We start from the raw sequence: 21,456 nt of genomic DNA on the forward strand, positions 1-21,456 counted from the left end.
AAACCCCTCTTAAACGGTGATGCATTAGGAAACAAGTAACAGGTGGTTTTTTTTGTTTTTTTTTCCCCCACCCTCTCTTTGCTCGAGAATTTCATGGCATGCAGTTGCTGCGTGCCGCGTGATCTGCATTTCGTACAGAGCTTCGAACGTTTAAAAGCCAGTACAGTATCTGAATATTTGATCTCTTTTCGCTGTTTTATTATTCCCAGAGTAATATTTTCAGATTGTTTGCGCTAATTCGATCTTTACTCTCATTTTTAGAAGCTTTTGAATTTCCGAACTTCCATTATCTCTAACCTGCTCTGCATGTGTATCACGGGACTTGCATCTGTTGTAAGTATGATGTGACTTGTCTGTCTCGCGGGACATGAAAGTGTCTCTGTCTCTTTGTCTCTCTTCAAAAGATCACGTCTCGTCACAAGTTTTTTTTTTTTTTTTTATAAATAGAGAGATGTTTCTATCTTGTTACTTTTTATGTAGGCATTACCAGTTTAGAGAGATAAGAGATAAGAAAAGAAATGCCATGCCATGATGCCTCTTAGCACAGCAAGCCCTTGAAAGAGCTCCTCTTATTGACAGCAGACCACCATTCAGGAAGAGTCATGGTGCAAATTGACTCTTGTTATGCCAACAGGTCATGAATCTTGTAGAGAGGCAGAGCTCAGATAAGAGGAAGAAGTTGAAAGTGAAAGGGGCAGGCAGCTGCAGAGAGTGAAACGGCACTAGCCACATCACCTGAAACCGCTTCTTATAGAAGCAAAAGTGGACAAAAAACACAAGTTGCTGCATACTGTATGTTCAGTATCTCTAGACTGCAAAACAATCGACTGCTGAAGAGTGTGCCAGGAGCGACATTGCAATAATCACAAAAATGTAATACGTCTGGGATTTTTGTGCTGAGAAGCAGACAGTGATTGTGTAATTATATATAAATTTAGTTTAAAAACAAAGTGTTCAGGGAAGATGTTTCAATAAAAGTTGTTATTTTACAGTTATTTATGGCTTTATTTTATATATAAATATATGCTGGGTTTCTAAAGGTATGCAATAGTGTTTGTTAAAGGCCCCCACCCATGTATGCAAGAGTTCAAGCATGTGAGACAATTAATTTTTGTTTTTTAAATGACAACAGTTTATGATCTGTTTCAGCATTTTAACAATACTGTGATTATACCGAAAACAACTATCATTTTGGTCACTGTAATCATAATGTGAAATTTTGAGATTGTCCCATCCCAACTTCTATACCAGAGAGTTCAGAAAAGACAAGCTCTGCCACTCCTGATCAATGACTCATTTGGAAGGGAGGCAGTCTGCTTCTCTTCCAGTCTCAACGTTACTCTTTAAAGACAAGGACGGTCAGATTGGTGGCGTTTGTCTCAATTAGAGCAGGTTGCAGATGCGAACGCTGCGCCTCTACTAGACTTAACTGGCTGAAAAAGGCTCATTTTGTTTAAACTAGAGTAGAGACAATATGGTTGTCCTTTCCTCAAAAGAGGCCTAATGCATAAAGGTTATCTTGTCCACCTCTGTTTTTACCGGGCCGGGTTTGGGACATCTGTGAGTTTCAATTATCAAAAAGGTTTTCAGCTTGTTTTTCTTTCTTCTGAAGTATACTAGATTTGGTTATGGAGACTACTTAGACTGTAATACAGCGGCTCAGACTGCCTTTTCTTCCAGTAGGTGTCAGCCTCTTTCTTCTAAACTGGGCTGTGCTTGAAAAACCTGAACTGGGTTTGAAAAGTCCATCCCCCACTTGCTCCCTAATTGTTCAAACCAGGTAGGTGATTCAACATTTTTTTTTCTCTGAAGGTAAGCCATTCTCTTGTCTAAACCATTAGTTTTGAGACTTTGGGTCAGTTTATTCCCTAAATAGGTTTGAACTGTAGAGATGCTATGTTGGACTGGATGATCTGGATGTGCTCTTTCAGTATTCCAGACCAGACTAGACACTTAAAGATTGAGTAGAGAATTTAAGCCCCCTTCTTGGTGAAGACCAAGTTGGGCTAGAGATGCTAATGCTGCCTTACACTAGACTATATGAAGTCGCTAACCCAGCCTTTCTATTTTGTTGGACTAGTTTTGAGGAGCTGTCTCTTTTTTACACCACTTTGAAATGGAGAACCCCAGAGCCTGTTTCTTCTGACTAGGACCATACTGAAGAATTATAGCCTTTCTCTCATACAGAAACAGAAGGAGCAAGAGAAGCTAAATCAGTCTATCATCTACATACATCAGCACAGTAAGTAAGGTATGTTGGGCATTAACTGACTTTAAAAAGGGTCTGAGGTAGTAAGTGCAGGTAGGAAAAAAGAAAAAATGTATCTTAAGCCTTTTTTTGAGCACTGGAGACCGTGGTCAGAGGGTCACAGTCTACTCATTCTCTAAAGGTTCTCTTTCTCTGTTTTTTAAAATAAAAAAAAAATCTACTATAAAATACTTCTTTTGTAACAGTCTCTGCAGCCACATTGGTAATTGTTACAAGTCTGTTTTTAGTGCTTAATAATTTGTTCATTCCTGCTGGCCCATATCACTTTATACGTGAGCTTTTCCTTTGCCTTTTTCACCCATCACTCTTCACATGCCTGTGCTGAGTGTGTCTGTCTCCGAGCCCCCCTTCAAAGGGGTTGGCAAGCTCTTCAGGTATTCCAGATGCCGCCGTGCCTCTGCTTGGTTCTGTCGCACATAATACACCACATAGGCGATGACCATAGTGAACCAGATGAACATGGTAACCAGCATTGCAATGTCGGTTGTTTTGCGCTGCAGACTGCAAAAATTCACACCTGCATCCAATAGTTTGACCAGGGGCTGGCCTGCGTGCTCACTGCTTTGTTCTGAACTCTCGCACACAATGCTATTCACGGTCTCTGGTTCCAGGTTAAGAGTCTCCATCAGTTCCTGAAGAGCACAACTGCAATGCCAGGGGTTGTGGAACAGCCTGGTTTTGGCTCTGGTGAGTCCAAAATCTTCCCGGTTGGCTTGCTGAAGACGATTGTCAGAGAGATCAAGCAGTTTGAGTTCGTCACTTAAGTGACGGAAGGCTCCTGGCGCCAAGCTGTCAATCTGGTTTTGAGAAAGGTAAAGTTCTCGCAAGTGGGGCAGGTTCTGGAAGACGCCATCTGGGATGGAGCTGATTTCATTGCCTTCCAGATGCAGGACCACCGTGTTTGGCGGTATGGCCATCGGGATCTGCCGTAAGCCAACTCTGGCACAGAGCACTGTTTTAGTCTCCCAGGCACAATGGCATCCTTCAGGGCACAAGAGGATGCCTTGTCCGCACAGTGAAAGCACAAGAAAAGCCCAGAAGAGCTTCCCTGACTGCAGTGGAGCTCGCCAACAGCCGGCCATATTTTATACATAGCCGCCGCTGGCCACAAGGGTGAAAGCACCTTCCTGCTGCAACCTGATGAGGGGAAAAAAATAAAAGTAGATTAATTGATTTTGAAATAATAGTTATGAGAAAAATTTTATTTCCTGCATCTTCACCCCCTTAATTTTTTTTTGTTAATCTAATACTTTTGAATGTTGTATTAGCTGTAGTAGATAAACCACACTGGGTTTACAAAACACAGATTAGTCACTTTGTGTTTACTGTAGAAGGTGCCACTTGTAAAGGACATGTGAACTGTGCAAAATGCTGAACTGCCTGCTTTACTGTCAGTGGTTTTGGAGTGCTGCAGCAGTGGTTGGCTTTCTTTATGAAGTTTTAATAAGGCTGTACACCAATGGGCACTTTTTTAGATATCCTCACCCAGTACTGAGTAGAGCCACCTTGTGACCTCAAAACACCCTGAATTTGTTGTGCCATGCACTCAGTAAAAGAGTGAAATTGAGATGCAGGAGAAACTCCTTTGTGCCCTGCAGTTGCAGTAAATTACTGGATATTGAATCTAACCCGGCCTGCATATTCCATCTTGGCCACATGATGCTTCATTAAAGTGAGATCAGAGGACCACAGAGGTCACAGTTTTAAGGTGAATTCGTTGTGATATTCTTTTGAACCATTACATGATCTTGTGGAAAAAATGAAGACTGGTACTGCTAGAATAATGTTTAAATGTTGATCTGTGTGTATCAAGGGACAAAATTGATCATAAAAAGACCTTCACGGTACCAGAACCACCATCTCTACACATTATTTTCTAATATACTGTGTATGTACAGTCCATCCGGAAAGTATTCACAGCACATTACTTTTTCCACATTTTGTTATGTTACAGCCTTATTCAAAAATGGATTAAATTCATTTTTTTCCTCAGAATTCTACACACAACACCCCATAATCACAATGTGAAGAAAGTTTACTTGAGGTTTTTGCAAATTTATTAAAAATAAAAAAACTGAGAAATAACATGTACATAAGTATTCACAGCCTTTGCTCAATACTTTGTCGATGCACCTTTGGCATCAATTCCAGCCACAAGTCTTTTTCAATATGATGCCACAAGCTTGGCACACCTATCCTTGGCCAGTTCTGCCCATTCCTCTTTGCAGCACCTCTGAAGCTCCATCAGGTTGGATGAGAAGCATCGGTGCACACACATTTTAAGATCTCTCCAGAGATGTTCAATCGGATTCAAGTCTGGGCTCTGGCTGGGCCACTCAAGGACATTCACAGAGTTGTCCTGAAGCCACTCCTTTGATATCTTGGCTGTGTGCTTAGGGTCGTTGTCCTGCTGAAAGATGAACCATCGCCCCAGTCTGAGGTCAAGAGCGCTCTGGAGCAGGTTTTCATCCAGGATGTCTCTGTACATTGCTGCAGTCATCTTTCCCTTTATCCTGACTAGTCTCCCAGTTCCTGCCACTGAAAAACATCCCCACAGCATGATGCTGCCGCCACCATGCTTCACTGTAGGAATGGTATTGGCCTGGTGATAAGCGTTGCCTGGTTTCCTGCAAACGTGACGCCTGGCAATCACACCAAAGAGTTCAATCTTTGTCTCAACAGACCAGAGAATTTTGTTTCTCATGGTCTGAGAGTCCTTGAGGTGCCTTTTGGCAAACTCCAGGCAGGCTGCCATGTGCCTTTTACTAAGGAGTGGCTTCCATCTGGCCACTCTACCATACAGGCCTGATTGGTGGATTGCTGCAGGGATGGTTGTCCTTCTGGAAGGTTCTCCGCTCTCCACAGAGGACCGCTGGAGCTCTGACAGAGTGACCATCGGGTTCTTGGTCACCATCCTGACTAAGGCCCTTCTACCCCGATCACTCAGTTTAGATGGCCGACCAGCTCTAGGAAGAGTCCTGGTGGTTTCGAACTTCTTCCACTTACAGATGATGGAGGCCACTGTGCTCATTGGGACCTTCAAAGCAGGAGAAATGTTTCTGTAACCTTCCCCAGATTTGTCCCTCGAGACAATCCTGTCTTAGAGGTCTACAGACAATTACTTTGACTTCATGCTTGGTTTGTGCTCTGACATGAACTGTCAACTGTGGGACCTTATATAGACAGGTGTATGCCTTTCCAAATCCTGTCCAATCAACTGAATTTACCACAGGTGGACTCCAATTAAGCTGCAGAAACATCTCAAGGATGATCAGCGGAAACAGGATGCACCTGAGCTCAATTTGGAGCTTCATGGCAAAGGCTGTGAATACTTATGTACATGTGCTTTCTCAGTTTTATTTTTAATAAATTAGCAAAAACCTCAAAAACTTTTTTTCACCTTGTCATTATGGGTTGTTATGTGTAGAATTCTGAGGAAAAAAATTAATTGAATCCATTTTGGAATAAGGCTGTAACATAAAATGTGGAAAAAATGATGCACTGTGAATACTTTCTGGATGTACTGTATATGTGTGTGCGTGTATATACATAAATAAATACATACATACATACAGGGGTAGGCAAAAATTAGGTTTTCAGTTTTCGTATGGAAAAAGACATGCAGGTTATAATTATTACATTAGCTTTATTAACTCAATAGCTTTTATACTCGGATGGCACAAAATTGCTGGCCTCGCATACTTAACTGTAAACCTACTCTTGCCCACCCCTGTACAACAACAACATTTATTTATATAGCATATTTTCATACAAACAGTAGCTCAAAGTGCTTTACATAATAAAGAATAGAAAAATAAAAGACACCATAAGAAAACAAAATAAATCAACATTAATTAACATCGAATAAGAGTAAGGTCCAATGGCCAGGGGGAACAGAAAAAAACAAAAAAAACTCCAGACGGCTGGAGAAAAAAATAAAATCTGTAGGGATTCCAGACAATGAGACCGTCCAGTCCCCTCTGTATATTCAATTCTATAATTTTACTGACTAACACGTTATTCTGAAATGTTGTTCTATGTGGCTTTTATTTAAATGAAGGGAAAGCCAGAGGTGCCTCACAACAAAGAGCCCGAAGTCAAGCTCAGGGTGCTCCCTGTGTGGAGTTTGCATGCAGTTCCTGTATCTGTACGAGTTTCCTCCCACAGGTCAAAGACACGCAGGTTAGCTGGACCTGGCAATGATAAAATTAGCCCTGATAACTGTGTGTGTGTTCATTGTGTAACAGGCTGGTGCCCTGTCCATCTGTTGTTCCTGCCTTGTCCCTGTTGTTTGGTGGGATAAGCTCCTGTCTATCCGTGAATCTGCTCAGGATAAAAATGGGTTTGAAAAATGGGTGGATGGACAGATATAGCTGTATTGTGGACATGTTGACAGACGAGATTAGACAGGAGTCCCCGTGTACTGTGATGTTTGCTGATGACATTGTGATCTGTAGTGAGAGTAGGGAGCAAGTTGAGGAGACCCTGGAAAGGTGGAGATATGCTCTAGAGAGGAGAGGAATGAAGGTCAGTAGGAACAAGACAGATTACATGTGTGTGAATGACTTGGGATCAACAGTACAGAGTAATGGGGATTGTGGAAGAGAGGTGAAGAAGAGAGTGCAGGCATGGTGGAGTGGGTGGAGAAGAGTGACAGGAGTGATTTGTGACAGACGGGTATCGGCAAGAGTGAAAGGGAAGATCTACAGGACGGTAGTGAGACCAGCTATGTTATATGGGTTACAGACGGTGGCACTGACCAGAAAGTAGGAGACAGAGCTGCAGGTGGCAGATTTAAAGATGCTAAGATTTGCATTGGGTGTGACGAGGATGGACAGGATTAGAAATGAGGACATGAGAGGGTCGGCTCAGGTTGGACTGTTGGGAGACAAAGTCAGAGAGACGAGATTGTGTTGGTTTGGACATGTGTGGAGGAGAGATTCTAGGTACAATGAGTGAAGGGTGCCAGGTAAGAGGAGAACAGGAAGGCCTAAGAGAAGGTTTATGGATGTGGTGAGAGAGGACATGCAGGTGATGGGTGTAACAGAACAAGATGCAGAGGACAAAAAGATACGGAAGATGATCAGCTGTGGCTTTCCTTAACGGGAGCAGCGAAAGAAGGGCAGATATAGCTGTGCTGTACACAGTTATCTTCTCTATGGAAACATTTACCAGAGTAATTTTGCAAAAAAAAACCTGCGTAGACTGCAGTTTAGGAATGAAGGTGTTATAAGTTCTGACAGAATTGCTCTTGGGTTCATTTTTATATCGCACAAAACCTGCCATGTTAGCAGGGGTGTGTTGACTTTTTATATCCACTCTGTGTATGTATGTGAGTGGTAGATATACTGTATAAAAATTATATACGCGTGTGTGTGAGTGTGTATATAAAATGAGAGAGAGATTCATACACCCACTGTGTACAGAGCCATTCAAAAGTATTCATACCCTTGATCAATTGTCTAACTTTGTTGAATAACAAATCTTACACTGAGTTTTTGTCTCTGTGATACTTTCAGTGCATTATATAAAAATAAGTTTCTGTATGTGACATCATGTTGGGGGGAAAAAAATGTTAAAATAAAAAAATAATAAATCTTCTGTTTGCACAAGTGTTTATTCTCTGTGCTGTTGCAAACTCTTAGTTTGCCTAATGAGGATACAACTGCCATCTAGTTGGCCTTGGCCTCCACTACTAAATAATTCAAATAACTACCACATTTTCACAATTAAATGTAGATTATTCAGGTTGTGAATCTGATGGACAGCTGTAAAAATGAACACTAAGGAGTGTTCCAAATAACTTAAGAGATAAAAATAACAGAAAAAATCTAGGAAACTGGCAGAAAACAATATCCATATATTTAGCCGTCCCAGTGGGTGCTGTTCAGTCAGCTTTCGGGAAGTAACGTCAAACCGCGTACTTAAATGCTGTCTAGAAAAGGTCATCCCTCAAAACTGTCTGTACAAATAAGGAGACTTGTGAGAGAAGCCAGAAAGGCTGCTAGTCACTTTAAAAGAGCTACAGAGTTAAGTGGCTGAGGCTGAAGGAGACGTTCTTCAGTCAGCCATAGCAAGAGCTCTGTAGCACACTGGCCTGCATGGGATGGTGGAACAGATCGAGTCATTGTTTAGAAAGAACCATAGGGAAGCATGTCTGGATTTTGCCAACAAGTTGTATGACCCAGCTGCAATATGGAAGATGGTCACAGGTGACAACAAAAACAAGATACAGTACAGTAGTTATATCGCCTATGTTCAAAGACGTGTGGTACAAATGTAATGTCGCTTACACCATAAACAGCAGATGCCTCATTTATAAACCGTACGTATGCACAACAATGTCACATATGTTTGTTTCCATGCTCACTGCGAGATGCATGAAAACTAAATTTGGTATAACGCTGTGCACATCACTGCAGCCTCAGATCGTGTGTACACCCATTTCTGCTTGGTTAAAGTAAGTGGCTGGCCCCCAGTGTCAGAGCACTGCTACTGTTTCTGTGTGGTCTCCCTTTCTTTTTTACATTCACATCCATGATGCAGGATTTATCTAATACATGAAATTAAATGCATATTGTTTACAAATTTAAAGCACTTGACTGTATTGATTATGTAACAATAATGGTGCACGGATTGGCCAAACTATTCCAACTGCCATGGCTGCTTGAGTGTTGTTAAAAGACATCGCAAAGGGAAGAATAAAAAGGGAGCACATATTCATAGATGATGATGACTGGCTTCAAAATCGATTTTAGATTTTCAAGAGCTCTCCTGTTGGCGCTGGGTGCTGAATTGGCGCCTGCTTTACAAAGGCAGACTGTTGAGGAATTGTGCTCTACCTGCTCCTTTGAAAGTTCTGTCCACGGTTGAGTTTTTAACCACAGGAGCTTTTCAATGTGAACTGGCTGACCGATCGGGTCATCACCGAGTCGCGCCATGCCAGATGTATAGAATGGTATTATCCGCTTGTTATCTATCTATCTATATCTATCTATCTACAGTGCATCACTTTTTCCACATTTTGTTATGTTACAGCCTTATTCCAAAATTGATTAAATTCATTTTTTTCCTCAGAATTCAACACACAAAACCCCATAATGACAACGTGAAAAAAAGTTTACTTGAGGTTTTTGCAAATTTATTAAAAATAAAAAAACTGAGAAATCCCATGTACATAAGTATTCACAGCCTTTGCTCAATACGTTGTCGATGCACCTTTGGCATCAATTCCAGCCACAAGTCTTTTTCAATATGATGCCACAAGCTTGGCACACCTATCCTTGGCCAGTTTTGCCCATTCCTCTTTGCAGCACCTCTGAAGCTCCATCAGGTTGGATGAGAAGCATCGGTGCACAGCCATTTTAAGATCTCTCCAGAAATGTTCAATCGGTTTCAAGTCTGGGCTATAGCTGGGCCACTCAAGGACATTCACAGAGTTGTCCTAAAGCCACTCCTTTGATATCTCGGGTGTGTGCTTAGGGTCGTTGTCCTGCTGAAAGATGAACCATTGCTCCAGTCTGAGGTCAAGAGCGCTCTGGAGCAGGTTTTCATCCAGGATGTCTCTGTACATTGCTGCAGTCATCTTTCCCTTTATCCTGACTAGTCTCCCAGTTCCTGCCACTGAAAAACATCCCCACAGCATGATGCTTCCACCACCATGCTTCACTGTAGGGATGGTATTGGCCTGGTGATGAGCGGTGCCTGGTTTCCTCCAAACGTGATGCCTGGCATTCACTCCAGAGAGTTCAATCTTTGTCTCATCAGACCAGAGAATTTTGTTTCTCATGGTCTGAGAGTCCTTCAGGTGCCTTTTGGAAAACTCCAGGCAGGCTGCCATGTGCCTTTTACTAAGGAGTGGCTTCCATCTGGCTACTCTACCATACAGGCCTGATTGGTGGATTGCTGCAGAGATGGTTGTCCTTCTGGAAGGTTCTCCTCTCTCCACAGAGGACCTCTGGAGCTCTGACAGAGTGACCATCAGGTTCTTGGTCACCTCCCTGACTAAGGCCCTTCTCCCCCGATCGCTCAGTGTAGATGGCCGGCCAGCTCTAGGAAGTGTCCTGGTGGTTTTGAACTTCATCCACTTATCGATGATGGAGGCCACTGTGCTCATTGGGACCTTCAAAGCAGCAGACATTTTTCTGTAACCTTCCCCAGATTTGTGCCTCGAGACAATCCTGTCTTGGAGGTCTACAGACAATTCCTTTGACTTCATGATTGGTTTGTGCTCTGACATGAACTGTCAACTGTGGGAGCTTTTATAGACAGGTGACAGGGGACGACAAAAAGCTTGCCATTATTGTTACCCCTCATACAGCACAAACTCTATGTGTGCTGTCTGATTTAGCCAGCGCTCTATGAAGGGTTGACAAGTACTGCGAGTTTGGCCATAATCTCCACCCTTTCTTTTAGCCATTCTGTCATGGTACATAACACATGAGACAGACTGATGAACTTCTCTTCTGTTTGAGAAGTCAAAAATACCTGCGTTCCTTATTATCCTTGTCATTATATTGTAGGCATTGTACTTCCAGTTGGGCATTCATTGTTTTTCAGCTCTCATGCACACAGTCACCTATATGACTAAAACAATATAAAACCTGCTTGATTTTGTCCATAACTCATTAAGATTATTTAGATAAAGTCTACAACTTAAAATCACTGGAAAACTCATCAAATTTGACAGTAGTCTTATGCAAGTCCTGCAAAGGATAGCGTGACAGCTAAAAATCTGGTGGGGCAGCGTTGTGAAGCATCGCGCAGTACTAAAGGTGTATCACTTGACAACAAAAAAGCGGTTTCTGAATGCTTTGAAATCACTTCCATTTTTTTTTGTCTGCCATCTCCTAACTCTCACCAGTACAAGAAACTTTCCCCGACACATGATATACCGTTTGACTCATCTTGATATCTAGTTTGTAAGATGTCCCTCCCTTCCACTTTTGGCCCTCTAGACCCGAAAAACCCTAATTTGAGCCAATTTTTGGACCCTATTTTGCATGAGAAATATCACCCTTATGATAAAGACTAAACTGATTGGATTATTTTTACTGAAGGTACCTAAGGATTTAAAATTATGCAGGCCCCATCAACCAACCCCAAGGGTTCATCTGCTAATGGGGCATGAGAGGTCAGTGTTGTTCTATACTATTTTGAGGTTGCTGATCATTTTATTTTTTACTGGTGGTCATAGCCCTCTAAAATCTACTTGTAGAAGGTTAAAAGTGACAAATTCCAAACATAAATTATGTAGGGATGCCCAACTCCAGTCCTAGAGGGCGCCGCAGTGGCTGCAGGTTTTCATTCTAACCCTTTTCTTAATCAGTGACCTGTTTTTGCTGCTAATTAACTTCTTTTGAATTCATTTTATTTGACATGCTTTTGAAGACTCAGACCCCTCAATTGTTTCTTTTTCCTTAATTAGCAGCCAAACAATAATGAGATCCAAAATAGGACCAGCAAACTGTGACCATCATACAATATCTGAAAATAAAGAAAGGGGAAGGTCTCAGGAATGCTGATCTGCTCTTAGAAAAGAGAAAATCCACAATTTTGGAAATGTCTGCTATTACACAATGAGAGCAGCAACAAACCATGGAATAAAGGAATGAGTTTAACAACAAGACTCAGCGCCTCATTAAGCAACTGGTTGGAGTGAAATTGGGTGGAGTTTCAGGGCCTGACTTAGTTGGTCTTCTGTTGGCTCACTCACTCACATTTAAAATTTTTCTGTGGGTGCCATTTAAGGAAAGAAATGAAGCAATTCAAGGAAACAATTTCTTAAAAACCCAAGTCAATTAAAATCAATTCAAAAGAAGTTAATTAGCAAAAACAGATCACTAATTAAGAAAAGGGTTAGAATGACAACTTGCAGCCACGGTGGCACTCCGGGACTGGAGTTGGGCACCCCTGATGTAGGGTATCGGTTTAGACCAGTATTTCAAGGTTAGTGATTATGAATATGTTTTTAAATTTGTTTTTAAAAAGTATGTTCAATTTCCTCATAATAATTACTCATGATGGCTCTAAAATCCGTACTGACCCCTACTCTCTTTTTCGGTTTCTTTTTCCGGTTTCTTTGTGGTGGTGGCCTGCGCCACCTCCACCTACTCAAAGCTTCATGATGCTCCAACAATGATGTATGGATTGAAAGGCAGAAGTCTACGTGACCATCATCAAGCCCTTCTGCGAGAACCCTAAATCCAAAGAGGACTGTTTCATTTATGTTAGGTAGAATGCCCAGAGGGACTGGGTGGTCTCATGGTCTGGAATCCCTACAGATTTTATTTTTTCTCCAGCCGTCTGGAGTTTGTTTTTGTTTTATCTGTCCCCCCTGGCCATTGGCCCTTACTCTTATTCGATGTCAATTAATGTTGATTTTTTTTTGTTTTCTTATTGTGTCTTTTATTTTTCTATTCTTTATTATGCACTTTGAGCTACTGTTTGTATGAAAATGTGCTATATAAATAAATGTTGTTTTCTTTTACAACCTAGAACATACTTTTACATTTAAAAAACTGAACATTTTAAAATGTCAAATATTTGATGAAACTGTTTATGTACTTCTACTTCACAGAGTAAATCATTACATTTCTTATGAACAGCCGAATTAAGGCAGTTTATGCTAATTATTTTTTTTTTTTTTTTAAATTAACGCAATTGACTGAAGTGAATGGTCCGTGTTATGTCTCAATTCAGAGAATTCGTGTACCGTTCTTTTCTCCGAATTGTCCGACTCGGGACTGCGATTTCGTAACTCGGATTTCCTGTCTGTCCAATAGAAACGCAGCATATGTGTTCTAATTTCGCCGCCCTCTCTCTCTCTCCCGCTGCCGCTAATAAAAAGCCCGCCATAACTACGCGCCTATTCAGAACCAATCATACACACGCACAAGGGGCGGGCGGTATGGCGCCGCGCCAATATGACAGACCAACGTGCTCCAGTGAAAGCACAAATACAGTCTTGCTTTTCTGCTGCATGAAACAAACAAAATACGCTAAAAAGAAAAACAAGAAATGTTAAGAGACAAATGCAGATAAGAATAAACAGCGGAGGTGGACTTCGTGGCGACGCTGAAGTGTATTAAGCAGGTTTGGCAATGTTACTTTTGCCGTATTATAAAATTGTAATTGAAAAATAATTCAATAAAAATATCGATGGCATGTAGGGAATGCCATGATGGTGACTATATATAATTAGATTGTGTAGTCGACGGTAGAAGGTAAATAAATAAACGTCTATTAACCTGCAATTGTTTCGCCCTGGGTACGACGTTAATCTGCATCCAGCCCTACAAGCAGGTCCTCCAACCTACAGGGAAAACTTGTTGTTGGCAGGATTGACATCCAGCCACCATTTAAAATAAATACACTCGTACTATCCCAGTGCAGTGCTGAGGTTTCACCCGCTGCACTCGGGTCCCAATGCAGGTGGTTCGGCGTGTGGCGAGTGCAGCTGCGCGCTATCAGTGCATGCTCCTAAACTCTGCCTTTCTCGAATTAGTCTCTTTGAGTCGTATGCGCGCAGAGTTTCCGAGGAGCGGGTGTACGGGGCTTTAGGCGCTGCGCCAAACGTGCCGCTCCGATTCGAATCACCTCATGAGTGGCAGGTGTGGGCTCAAATTTATGCAAATATTAAAATGAATTGAATTTTCATTAATTTGCCGGGCAATTTGTGTGTTAATTAACTGGAGTGCAGGAGCGTGATGGTAATTTTGCAGCCACCTGCTACTTGCACGTTGCCGTTTCCTTGTGGTGACCTCAGTCCATCACTTTAAATAAAAGGATGTTTATTTTCGTATTTCATTCACTTTACTTATTTAAAAACGCGCATTCATTTCCGTGTTGGCACTTAATATCCTTTTTCTCACATGTTTTGATTTTGGCAGGGCTTAAGTGGAGAATGTTATGAGAGGACCGAACGACACAGGTCATCTGTCGGTTTTATGTATTAATAAAAATATTTATGAATACCCGCTGGAAACGGGTAAGACCATTTTTTACTTTTATTAGTCATGTTAATGCAGCTGACTGCTTTTTTTTTTTTTTGTATTTTTATTACAAAGTGGGCTCTATCCTAGTGTGTTGTACAGGAAAACAAGGGTTCAGCTATTTGGCCATTGGATATAGCGCCTCAAAGCAGTGAAGACCATCTCTCAAGACACTGTACAGATACATCAAGCTAAGTATTAATGTACAGTGCATCCGGAAAGTATTCACAGCACATCACTTTTTCCACATTTTATGTTACAGCCTTATTCCAAAATCGATTAAATAAATATTTTTCCTCAGAATTCTACACACAACACCCCATAATAACAACGTGAAAAAAGTTTACTTGAGATTTTTGCAAATTTATTAAAAACAAAAAAATTGAGATACCACATGTACATAAGTATTCACAGCCTTTGCCATGAAGCTCCAAATTGAGCTCAGGTGCATCCTGTTTCCCCTGATCATCACTGAGATGTTTCTGCAGCTTAATTGGAGTCCACCTGTGGTCAATTCAGTTGATTAGATATGATTTGGAAAGGCACACACCTGTCTATAGAAGGTCCCACAGTTGACAGTTCATGTCAGAGCACAAACCAAGCATGAAGTCAAAGGAATTGTCTCGAGGCACAAATCTCGGGAAGGTTACGACCCTAAGCACACAGCCAAGATATCAAAGGTCAGGACAACTCTGTGAATGTCCCAGAGTGGCCCAACCAGAGCCCAGACTTGAATCCGATTGAACATCTCTGGAGAGATCTTAAAATGGCTGTGCACCGACGCTTCCCATCCAACCTGATGGAGCTTGAGAGGTGCTGCAAAGAGGAATGGGTGAAACTGGCCAAGGATAGGTGTGCCAAGCTTGTGGCATCATATTCAAAAAGACTTGAGGCTGTAATTGCTGCCAAAGGTCCATCGACAACGTATTGAGCAAAGGCTGGAAATTCTTATGTACATGTGATTTCTCAGTTTTTTTATTTTTAATAAATTTGCAAAAACCTCAAGTAAACATTTTTTCACATTGTCATTATGGGGTGTTGTGTGTAGAATTCTGAGGAAAAAAATGAATTTAATCAATTTTGGAATAAGGCTGTAACATAAAATGTGGAAAAAGTGATGCGCTGTGAATACTTTCCGGATGCACTGTATGTATTGTTATTGCAGTGGAAGCACAAACAAGTGTAGAGACTTGCTGAGGGTCCCTAGCTGATGCATTATGATTCCTATGTAGCAGCTTCCTAGACTGAAGACAATTGTAAGGCACTGTACAAGGTCAGAATTCGGGGGGAAATTTTAAGTGTACACACCTAGTGTATACAGTAGATTCAGAAAGAATGTAAACCCTTTCACTTTCTGCTCACTGTGTGTTGCAGATTTAATTTTAAATGGATACATTATCCATCAGTATACTCAACTATAATTACAAAGTGAAGATGTATTTTCAGAAAAGTTTCCAGATTTATTATAAATCAAAAACTAAAATCTCTCATTTATAGATGTGTTTTAGGCCCTTGGCTGTGGCACTCCAAATTGTGCTCAGGTGCATCCTGTTTACTTTAATTCTCCTTAAGATGTGTGTGATACTTGGCTTTAGTCTACCTGTGTCCAACTGAATTAATTGGACTCCGTTTTAGAATATATGAGGTCCACAATTCACACTTCATGCCAGGACATAAACCAATAAACATGAAGTCTATGGAACTCTTCATAGACCTTAGACTGTGGTGAGGCAATTTTCAAAACAAAGTTATGTAACCATTTCTAAAGTCTTGGCTGTTCCTAGAAGCACAGTGGTCTCAAGAAATGTGAAATGGAAGAGGTTTGTAACCACCAGAAATTCAACCTAGAGTTGGCCGTCTAGGCAAACTGAGTAACCCGGCAAGGAGGAGTTTGGTCAGTGAAGTGACCAAGAAACCAATGATCGCTCAAACACAGTTTTTAGAAGTTCTGTGCTAAGAATGTTTTGGAAGGACAAGGATATAATCGGCACTCCAACAATCAAAGAGTTTATGGGAGAGTGGATAGACAGAAGAGTAAAAGGCATACGACAGTTTAAAGGACAGTGAAAGCACAAGGAAAAAGATTCAGTGGTCCGATGAGACAAAAAACAAACTCTTTGGACAGCACTCAAAGCACGCTGTCTGGCGAAAAGCAGTCACTGCTCATCACCTGCCTGATACCATCCCTAAGGTGAACTGTGGTGGTGGCAGCACCATACTAAACGGATGCAGGGACAGGGAGACTGGTGTAGAACAGCGGGAAGGATCAATGCAGCTAAATAAAGAGAAGTCTAAGTAAACCTGCTCCACAGTGTACGCCACCTCAGACTGGGGCGATGGGTCAACTTTCATCACAACAATGACGATATTCGAGGGTCTCTGGGGCAAGAGTCTGACTGGCCCAGACATAAACCCCACAGAACATCAGTGGGGAGACCTGAAGATGGCAGTTCACAGATACTTCCCTTCCAGTTTACCCTGACAGGATCTGCCAGGAAGGATGGAATACGGTACCTATATCCAGGTGTTCAAAGCTTGTAGAGACTTCCCAAGAAGACTCAAAGCTGGATTTGCTGTCAAATGTGATTCGCATCTTGATAAAAGGTTTGCAAAATGTTTGCACAAAATTACACAATTACACAAATTCTGTAATTCTGTAACATGCTCACTGTGCAGAGGTCTCTGAAGTTCACGAGGGTTGGTTTCAACCCAATATTGAAAGTTTTGCTTATTTACGCAACCATTTAAGTGGAAATGTGCCTCATTGCTGTACATAACGATGGCATCTTGATAAAAGGTTTGCAAAATGTTTGCCCACAACTCTCTATGGCTTGACACAGTATTGAATTTTTTGTCTGAATACTTTTGTGAATGAGAGATTTCAGTTTATTATTTTTAATATTTTCCAGACCTTTCTGTAGGTTTTCACTTGATATCACTATGGATTAATAAGTGTGGTAAAAATGTATCCGTTTAAAAATTCCATCCACAACACATTAAAATGTGCAAAAGGTGACAAGATCTGAATACTTTCTGAATCAACTTGGAGCACAACCCTTGAATTTCTGGGCATGTCACATTTTGCAGCTACATGCCACCCTTCCAGCATAGTTGTGTCTGAACCTTTTTCTGAATGTCCTCTAGAAGTATGATGCATAGAATGTAGGAATGGAATAAGAAACACAGATATTTTGGACCTCACAAATAGAAGAGAACCTCTTCTATCAGATGTCTTAAGAGTTTATGAACGACAACAGAGTGGAAAAAAGAAAAAAGGACAGAAACTGCGGCTGAACTTGCTGTACCTGTAAACCCACCATTCAGCACCGGCTCCATCAGACAACATCCAATTGTCTGGCAGGAAAAAGGGGCAGCCTTAGTTGCTAAACCTGACTTGCCCAGCGATTTTCAGTTATTTAAATTGCATGGTCCAGCGATGAGATCAGCAACTATCGTCAACAAATCTGACACAATGTACAACTTGAAGACATATAATGTGACATTGATTTAATGTTATATAAATAAAGTCTGTCACTGAGTATCACTGGAAAAATTGTGTGATGTGACATGGCCTGTACATAGTGCCTTTTGTATGGTTGTACAGTGTCTTTTATATCGGTCCTGTATGGTACCTTTCAAGTTTGTTTTTTTAGTATATACTGCCATATCTGTCTATCTTTTACAGTGCTTATTGATTGTAACACCTTTCTTTATTGTCTTACATAACAAATTTCATATATATCTAATACTGCGGTGGGTTGGCACCCTGCCCAGGATTGGTTCCTGCCTTGTGCCCTGTGTTGGCTGGGATTGGCTCCAGCAGTCCTCCGTGACCCTGTGTTCGGATTCAGCGGGTTAGGAAATGGATGGATGGATGGATATATATCTAATAATGAACATTATCCTGTTTCAAGCATAACAGAGTGCAGTTGGAGCTCTGACAGGTTCAAATGCTCACCCATTGCTGTGCACAGATTCAGCAGAGGAGGCTGAACAGACATCCTTGAGCTGTCTGACACCCTTAACTGTGACATTTATGAGGCCTAAAAAATTAAATTTTACAGGGTGAGCCTAAAAGAAGTACCGCATTTCAAAGGTTTATTCTACAAAAACGCCACAAGATAAAAAAAAAAAATTCATTACAACACAAGAAAGGGTATACAATATAGATTTTTTCACTGTGCTTTAAAAACGATGAGACAATTTCTGAACGTTCACATGACTTGTTCAGCCATTTCAAGGGGAATTGCAGTAATTTCATGGCAAATGGCATCCTTGAGGGCTTCACGGTTTTGAGGTTGGTGTGTCTACACCTTCGACTTGAGAGAGCACCACAAGAAGAAATCGCATGGAGCGAGAGCAGATGAACGACCACGATGAGCATTGCCGTGCAGGGAGATCAGCTCCCCCAGAAACATCTCCCGCAAAACTTGCATGGATCTCCACTCCTGTTGAAACCAGGCATCCACCACATCCATTTCTTACAGTTGGGGCCGAAAAAAGTTCTTTAGCATTTCAATGTAATGTTATGAAGTGACGTTAACCGTTGCCCCCCCCTCCCCTTCAAAAAAGTAAGGGCCTACAATGCCAAATTCTGTAATTCTGTAACACGCTCACTGTGCAGGGGTCTCTGAAGTTCACGAGGGTTGGTTTCAACCCAATAGTGAAAGTTTTGCTTATTTACGCAACCATTTAAGTGGAAATGTGCCTCATTGCTGTACATAACGATGGCATCTTGATAAACGGTTTGCAAAATGTTCGCCCACAACTCTCTATGGCTCTCCCAGTCTCTCTCAGTGAGTTCCTGCACTGCCATCATTTTGTGTGGATGGAAATTAAGGTCCTCATGCAAAATCAAAGACGTGTTGGAAATGCCTATGGCAGAAGATCTAGGAAATTGTAAAATTGATGCCCTTACAGCTTGGATGTTTTCTGGTGTTTGTATAGCCGAGGATGGCCTGGAGATTTTCTGTTCAATGTTACACCTGTCTGTCTAAATTTAGTTACCCACTAAAGAATTGTTTTCCGATGTGGGACATCATTGTTAGGAGAAATGCTGAAGTGCGTTCAGAAGGTGTGTTCTGTAATGATGCTGGATTTGTTGTTTTTAAAGAACGCTTCGACGGTGTGCACCGGACCAAGGGATGTGGCAGATTGAAAACTACAAGGGATCAGCCTATCACAGGACCCCCACCCCAACCCATTCAGCTGCTTCTACTTGGCACAATGACCTTGAGAAATGTGGTACTTCATTTTGGCACACCCTGTATATTGGAGCTCTTTTTATAGTAAAAACCATCTCAGGGTGGTTTACAAACACGATGTACACACAATATGAGCATTAACATCTCGTGGTGGGTCACATAGTGAGTCAGCCAGCAGAGTGGACAGAGCCTGTGATCGTAATTACTATTGTGCCTTTCCATGTGAATATTATCTCTGCTCTTTACAGGTGTGGTTCACCAGTTTAACTCATGTTTTACCTTGAAAGGTTTGTTTCTTGTTCATTCTGATTTATTTGTTCTAGTGCTTTCGATATAGTCGCAAGTTAGGGCATTCAAAAAATACATTACATAGCATTCACAAAACTGCATAAACCAATTGAGGGAGATGGAGCAGCACTGAACAAAAGGCAGGAGCTAACCCTGGACAGAGTGTTGATTCATTGCAGGGTTTACTTGCATACACCATAACAAAAGGGCCAACTCGGAAGTGACAGTTAACCTAGAAACTTTGCCTGTCTTCCTTGCTTACTAATATTTTCTCTTGTATATTTTATGTGTGTGTACGGTATATGTGCATGTATTTATGCGAATGTGCATACACACTTATGCCCTCACTGGCTCATCATCATTTGCTCATGTCCTTTATAACTGCACTATTTTGTAACTGGTTATAGTGCATGTTGTTTAACTTCTGTTATGTGTATGTGATGTTGTGTTATGTTATAAGAAGTTAGCAAGTTAAATTCCTGTGCATTAAGTACTAGCGAATAAAAGTGATTCTGTGAAGAAAACCCACACAGTTTTGAGTGGAACATGCAAAGTCCACACAGCCGGCGACCATGTGCGGTGCTTAAACCCAAGGCGCTTGTTCGCTCGCTCGCTCATGGATTTGAAGTTCGATTCACAATTCAGAGTAAATGAGGGGATTAAAAATAGAAAGAATGTTTGAGTTTATTAAGCATGGGAAGCGACCCTTGTGAAATCTGTGAAACGGCACAATGATAATGAATAAGTAAGTAAATCTTTTATTGCCATAACAACATCATTTGCATGGAATCTGATGTGGTGAAGCTCATACAAATAAACCCTTTAAAAAGTTTTTGTCACCAGAATACAAAATCACTATTTTTATTATTATTATTATTTTACCAGCTCAAGTTTTCAGGGATAATTTTAAATTTGTTGTGGAGAATGGACAAGCCCTAGCACGATGGCTCCCAAGATGGTCAGCAAACAGCTGCCAGAAATCCCCCCATCCCCCCAGGCCAAGGGGTCTGTTATCCCCAGGTTCCGTTTCATCATGATGAGCCCACTTAATCTCCACATGCTGAAATCTTTTTAATCCTTGTACGATAAGCCCAGTAAGCCCCCTGCACGCCATGCTCATTCAGCGGTCTGTGACAGCACGCTCCCTCTCATGTGATTTTGTTGCGGGGCAACGTGTTTTTCCCCAGCAGGCCTACTTGGGTCAGTCCATCTGTTTAGTGGGAGTCTGACAATTTCTGTTTTTAAGAAAGGGATTAAGTCAGAGGTACAGTGGGCACAATCAGCAAGAAGGCGGAGGTCCAAGGGGGAGTTATTGGTGGTCATATCGAGTCTCCAGCAACTAGTCTGTCCATCTCTCTCTTGTTCTTTGCTTTTTTCTTTGGTCTTTCTCTTCGCTTCACTCTCCAGTTCTCAGTACCCTCTTGAGGGAGCTGCTGACTGAGATTGACTGCTTTAATTTTTCAGTAGTCTTTAAAGCTGCACCCCACCCCACCCCCACCATCATCTCCCCTAATCACAGTGTCTGAAGTGGTGGGAACTAGGTCACCATCTCTGTGAGCACGCCTGAGCAGACAGAATAAAGGGAGCCACTCAACGGACCGCAGCTCTCAGCCTTCTGTGAGGTGAGCGACTTTATGCGACGCATGCACCCTTGGAATCTCGGAAGGTTGCTACAGTTCTGTTAAAGATCACTGGAGAGAAT

General features: G+C 41.6%; 1 protein-coding gene across 2 annotated transcripts in view; it reads right to left on the bottom strand.

Annotated features, from left to right (window-relative positions):
- Window positions 1-422: 422 nt before the first annotated feature.
- LOC120524934 (leucine-rich repeat-containing protein 3-like) overlaps window positions 423-21,456 on the bottom strand; it is a 60,707-nt gene continuing 39,673 nt past the window's right edge. For both annotated transcript variants that reach the window (XM_039746810.1, XM_039746811.1), the window contains exon 3: window positions 423-3,406. In XM_039746810.1, coding sequence (XP_039602744.1) covers window positions 2,578-3,351 — 774 coding nt within the window. In that variant the 5' untranslated portion in view covers window positions 3,352-3,406 and the 3' untranslated portion in view covers window positions 423-2,577. The remainder of the gene's footprint in view (window positions 3,407-21,456) is intronic.

Source organism: Polypterus senegalus, chromosome 3 (genome assembly GCF_016835505.1).
Source record: "Polypterus senegalus isolate Bchr_013 chromosome 3, ASM1683550v1, whole genome shotgun sequence".
Taxonomy (NCBI): Eukaryota; Metazoa; Chordata; class Cladistia; order Polypteriformes; family Polypteridae; genus Polypterus; species Polypterus senegalus.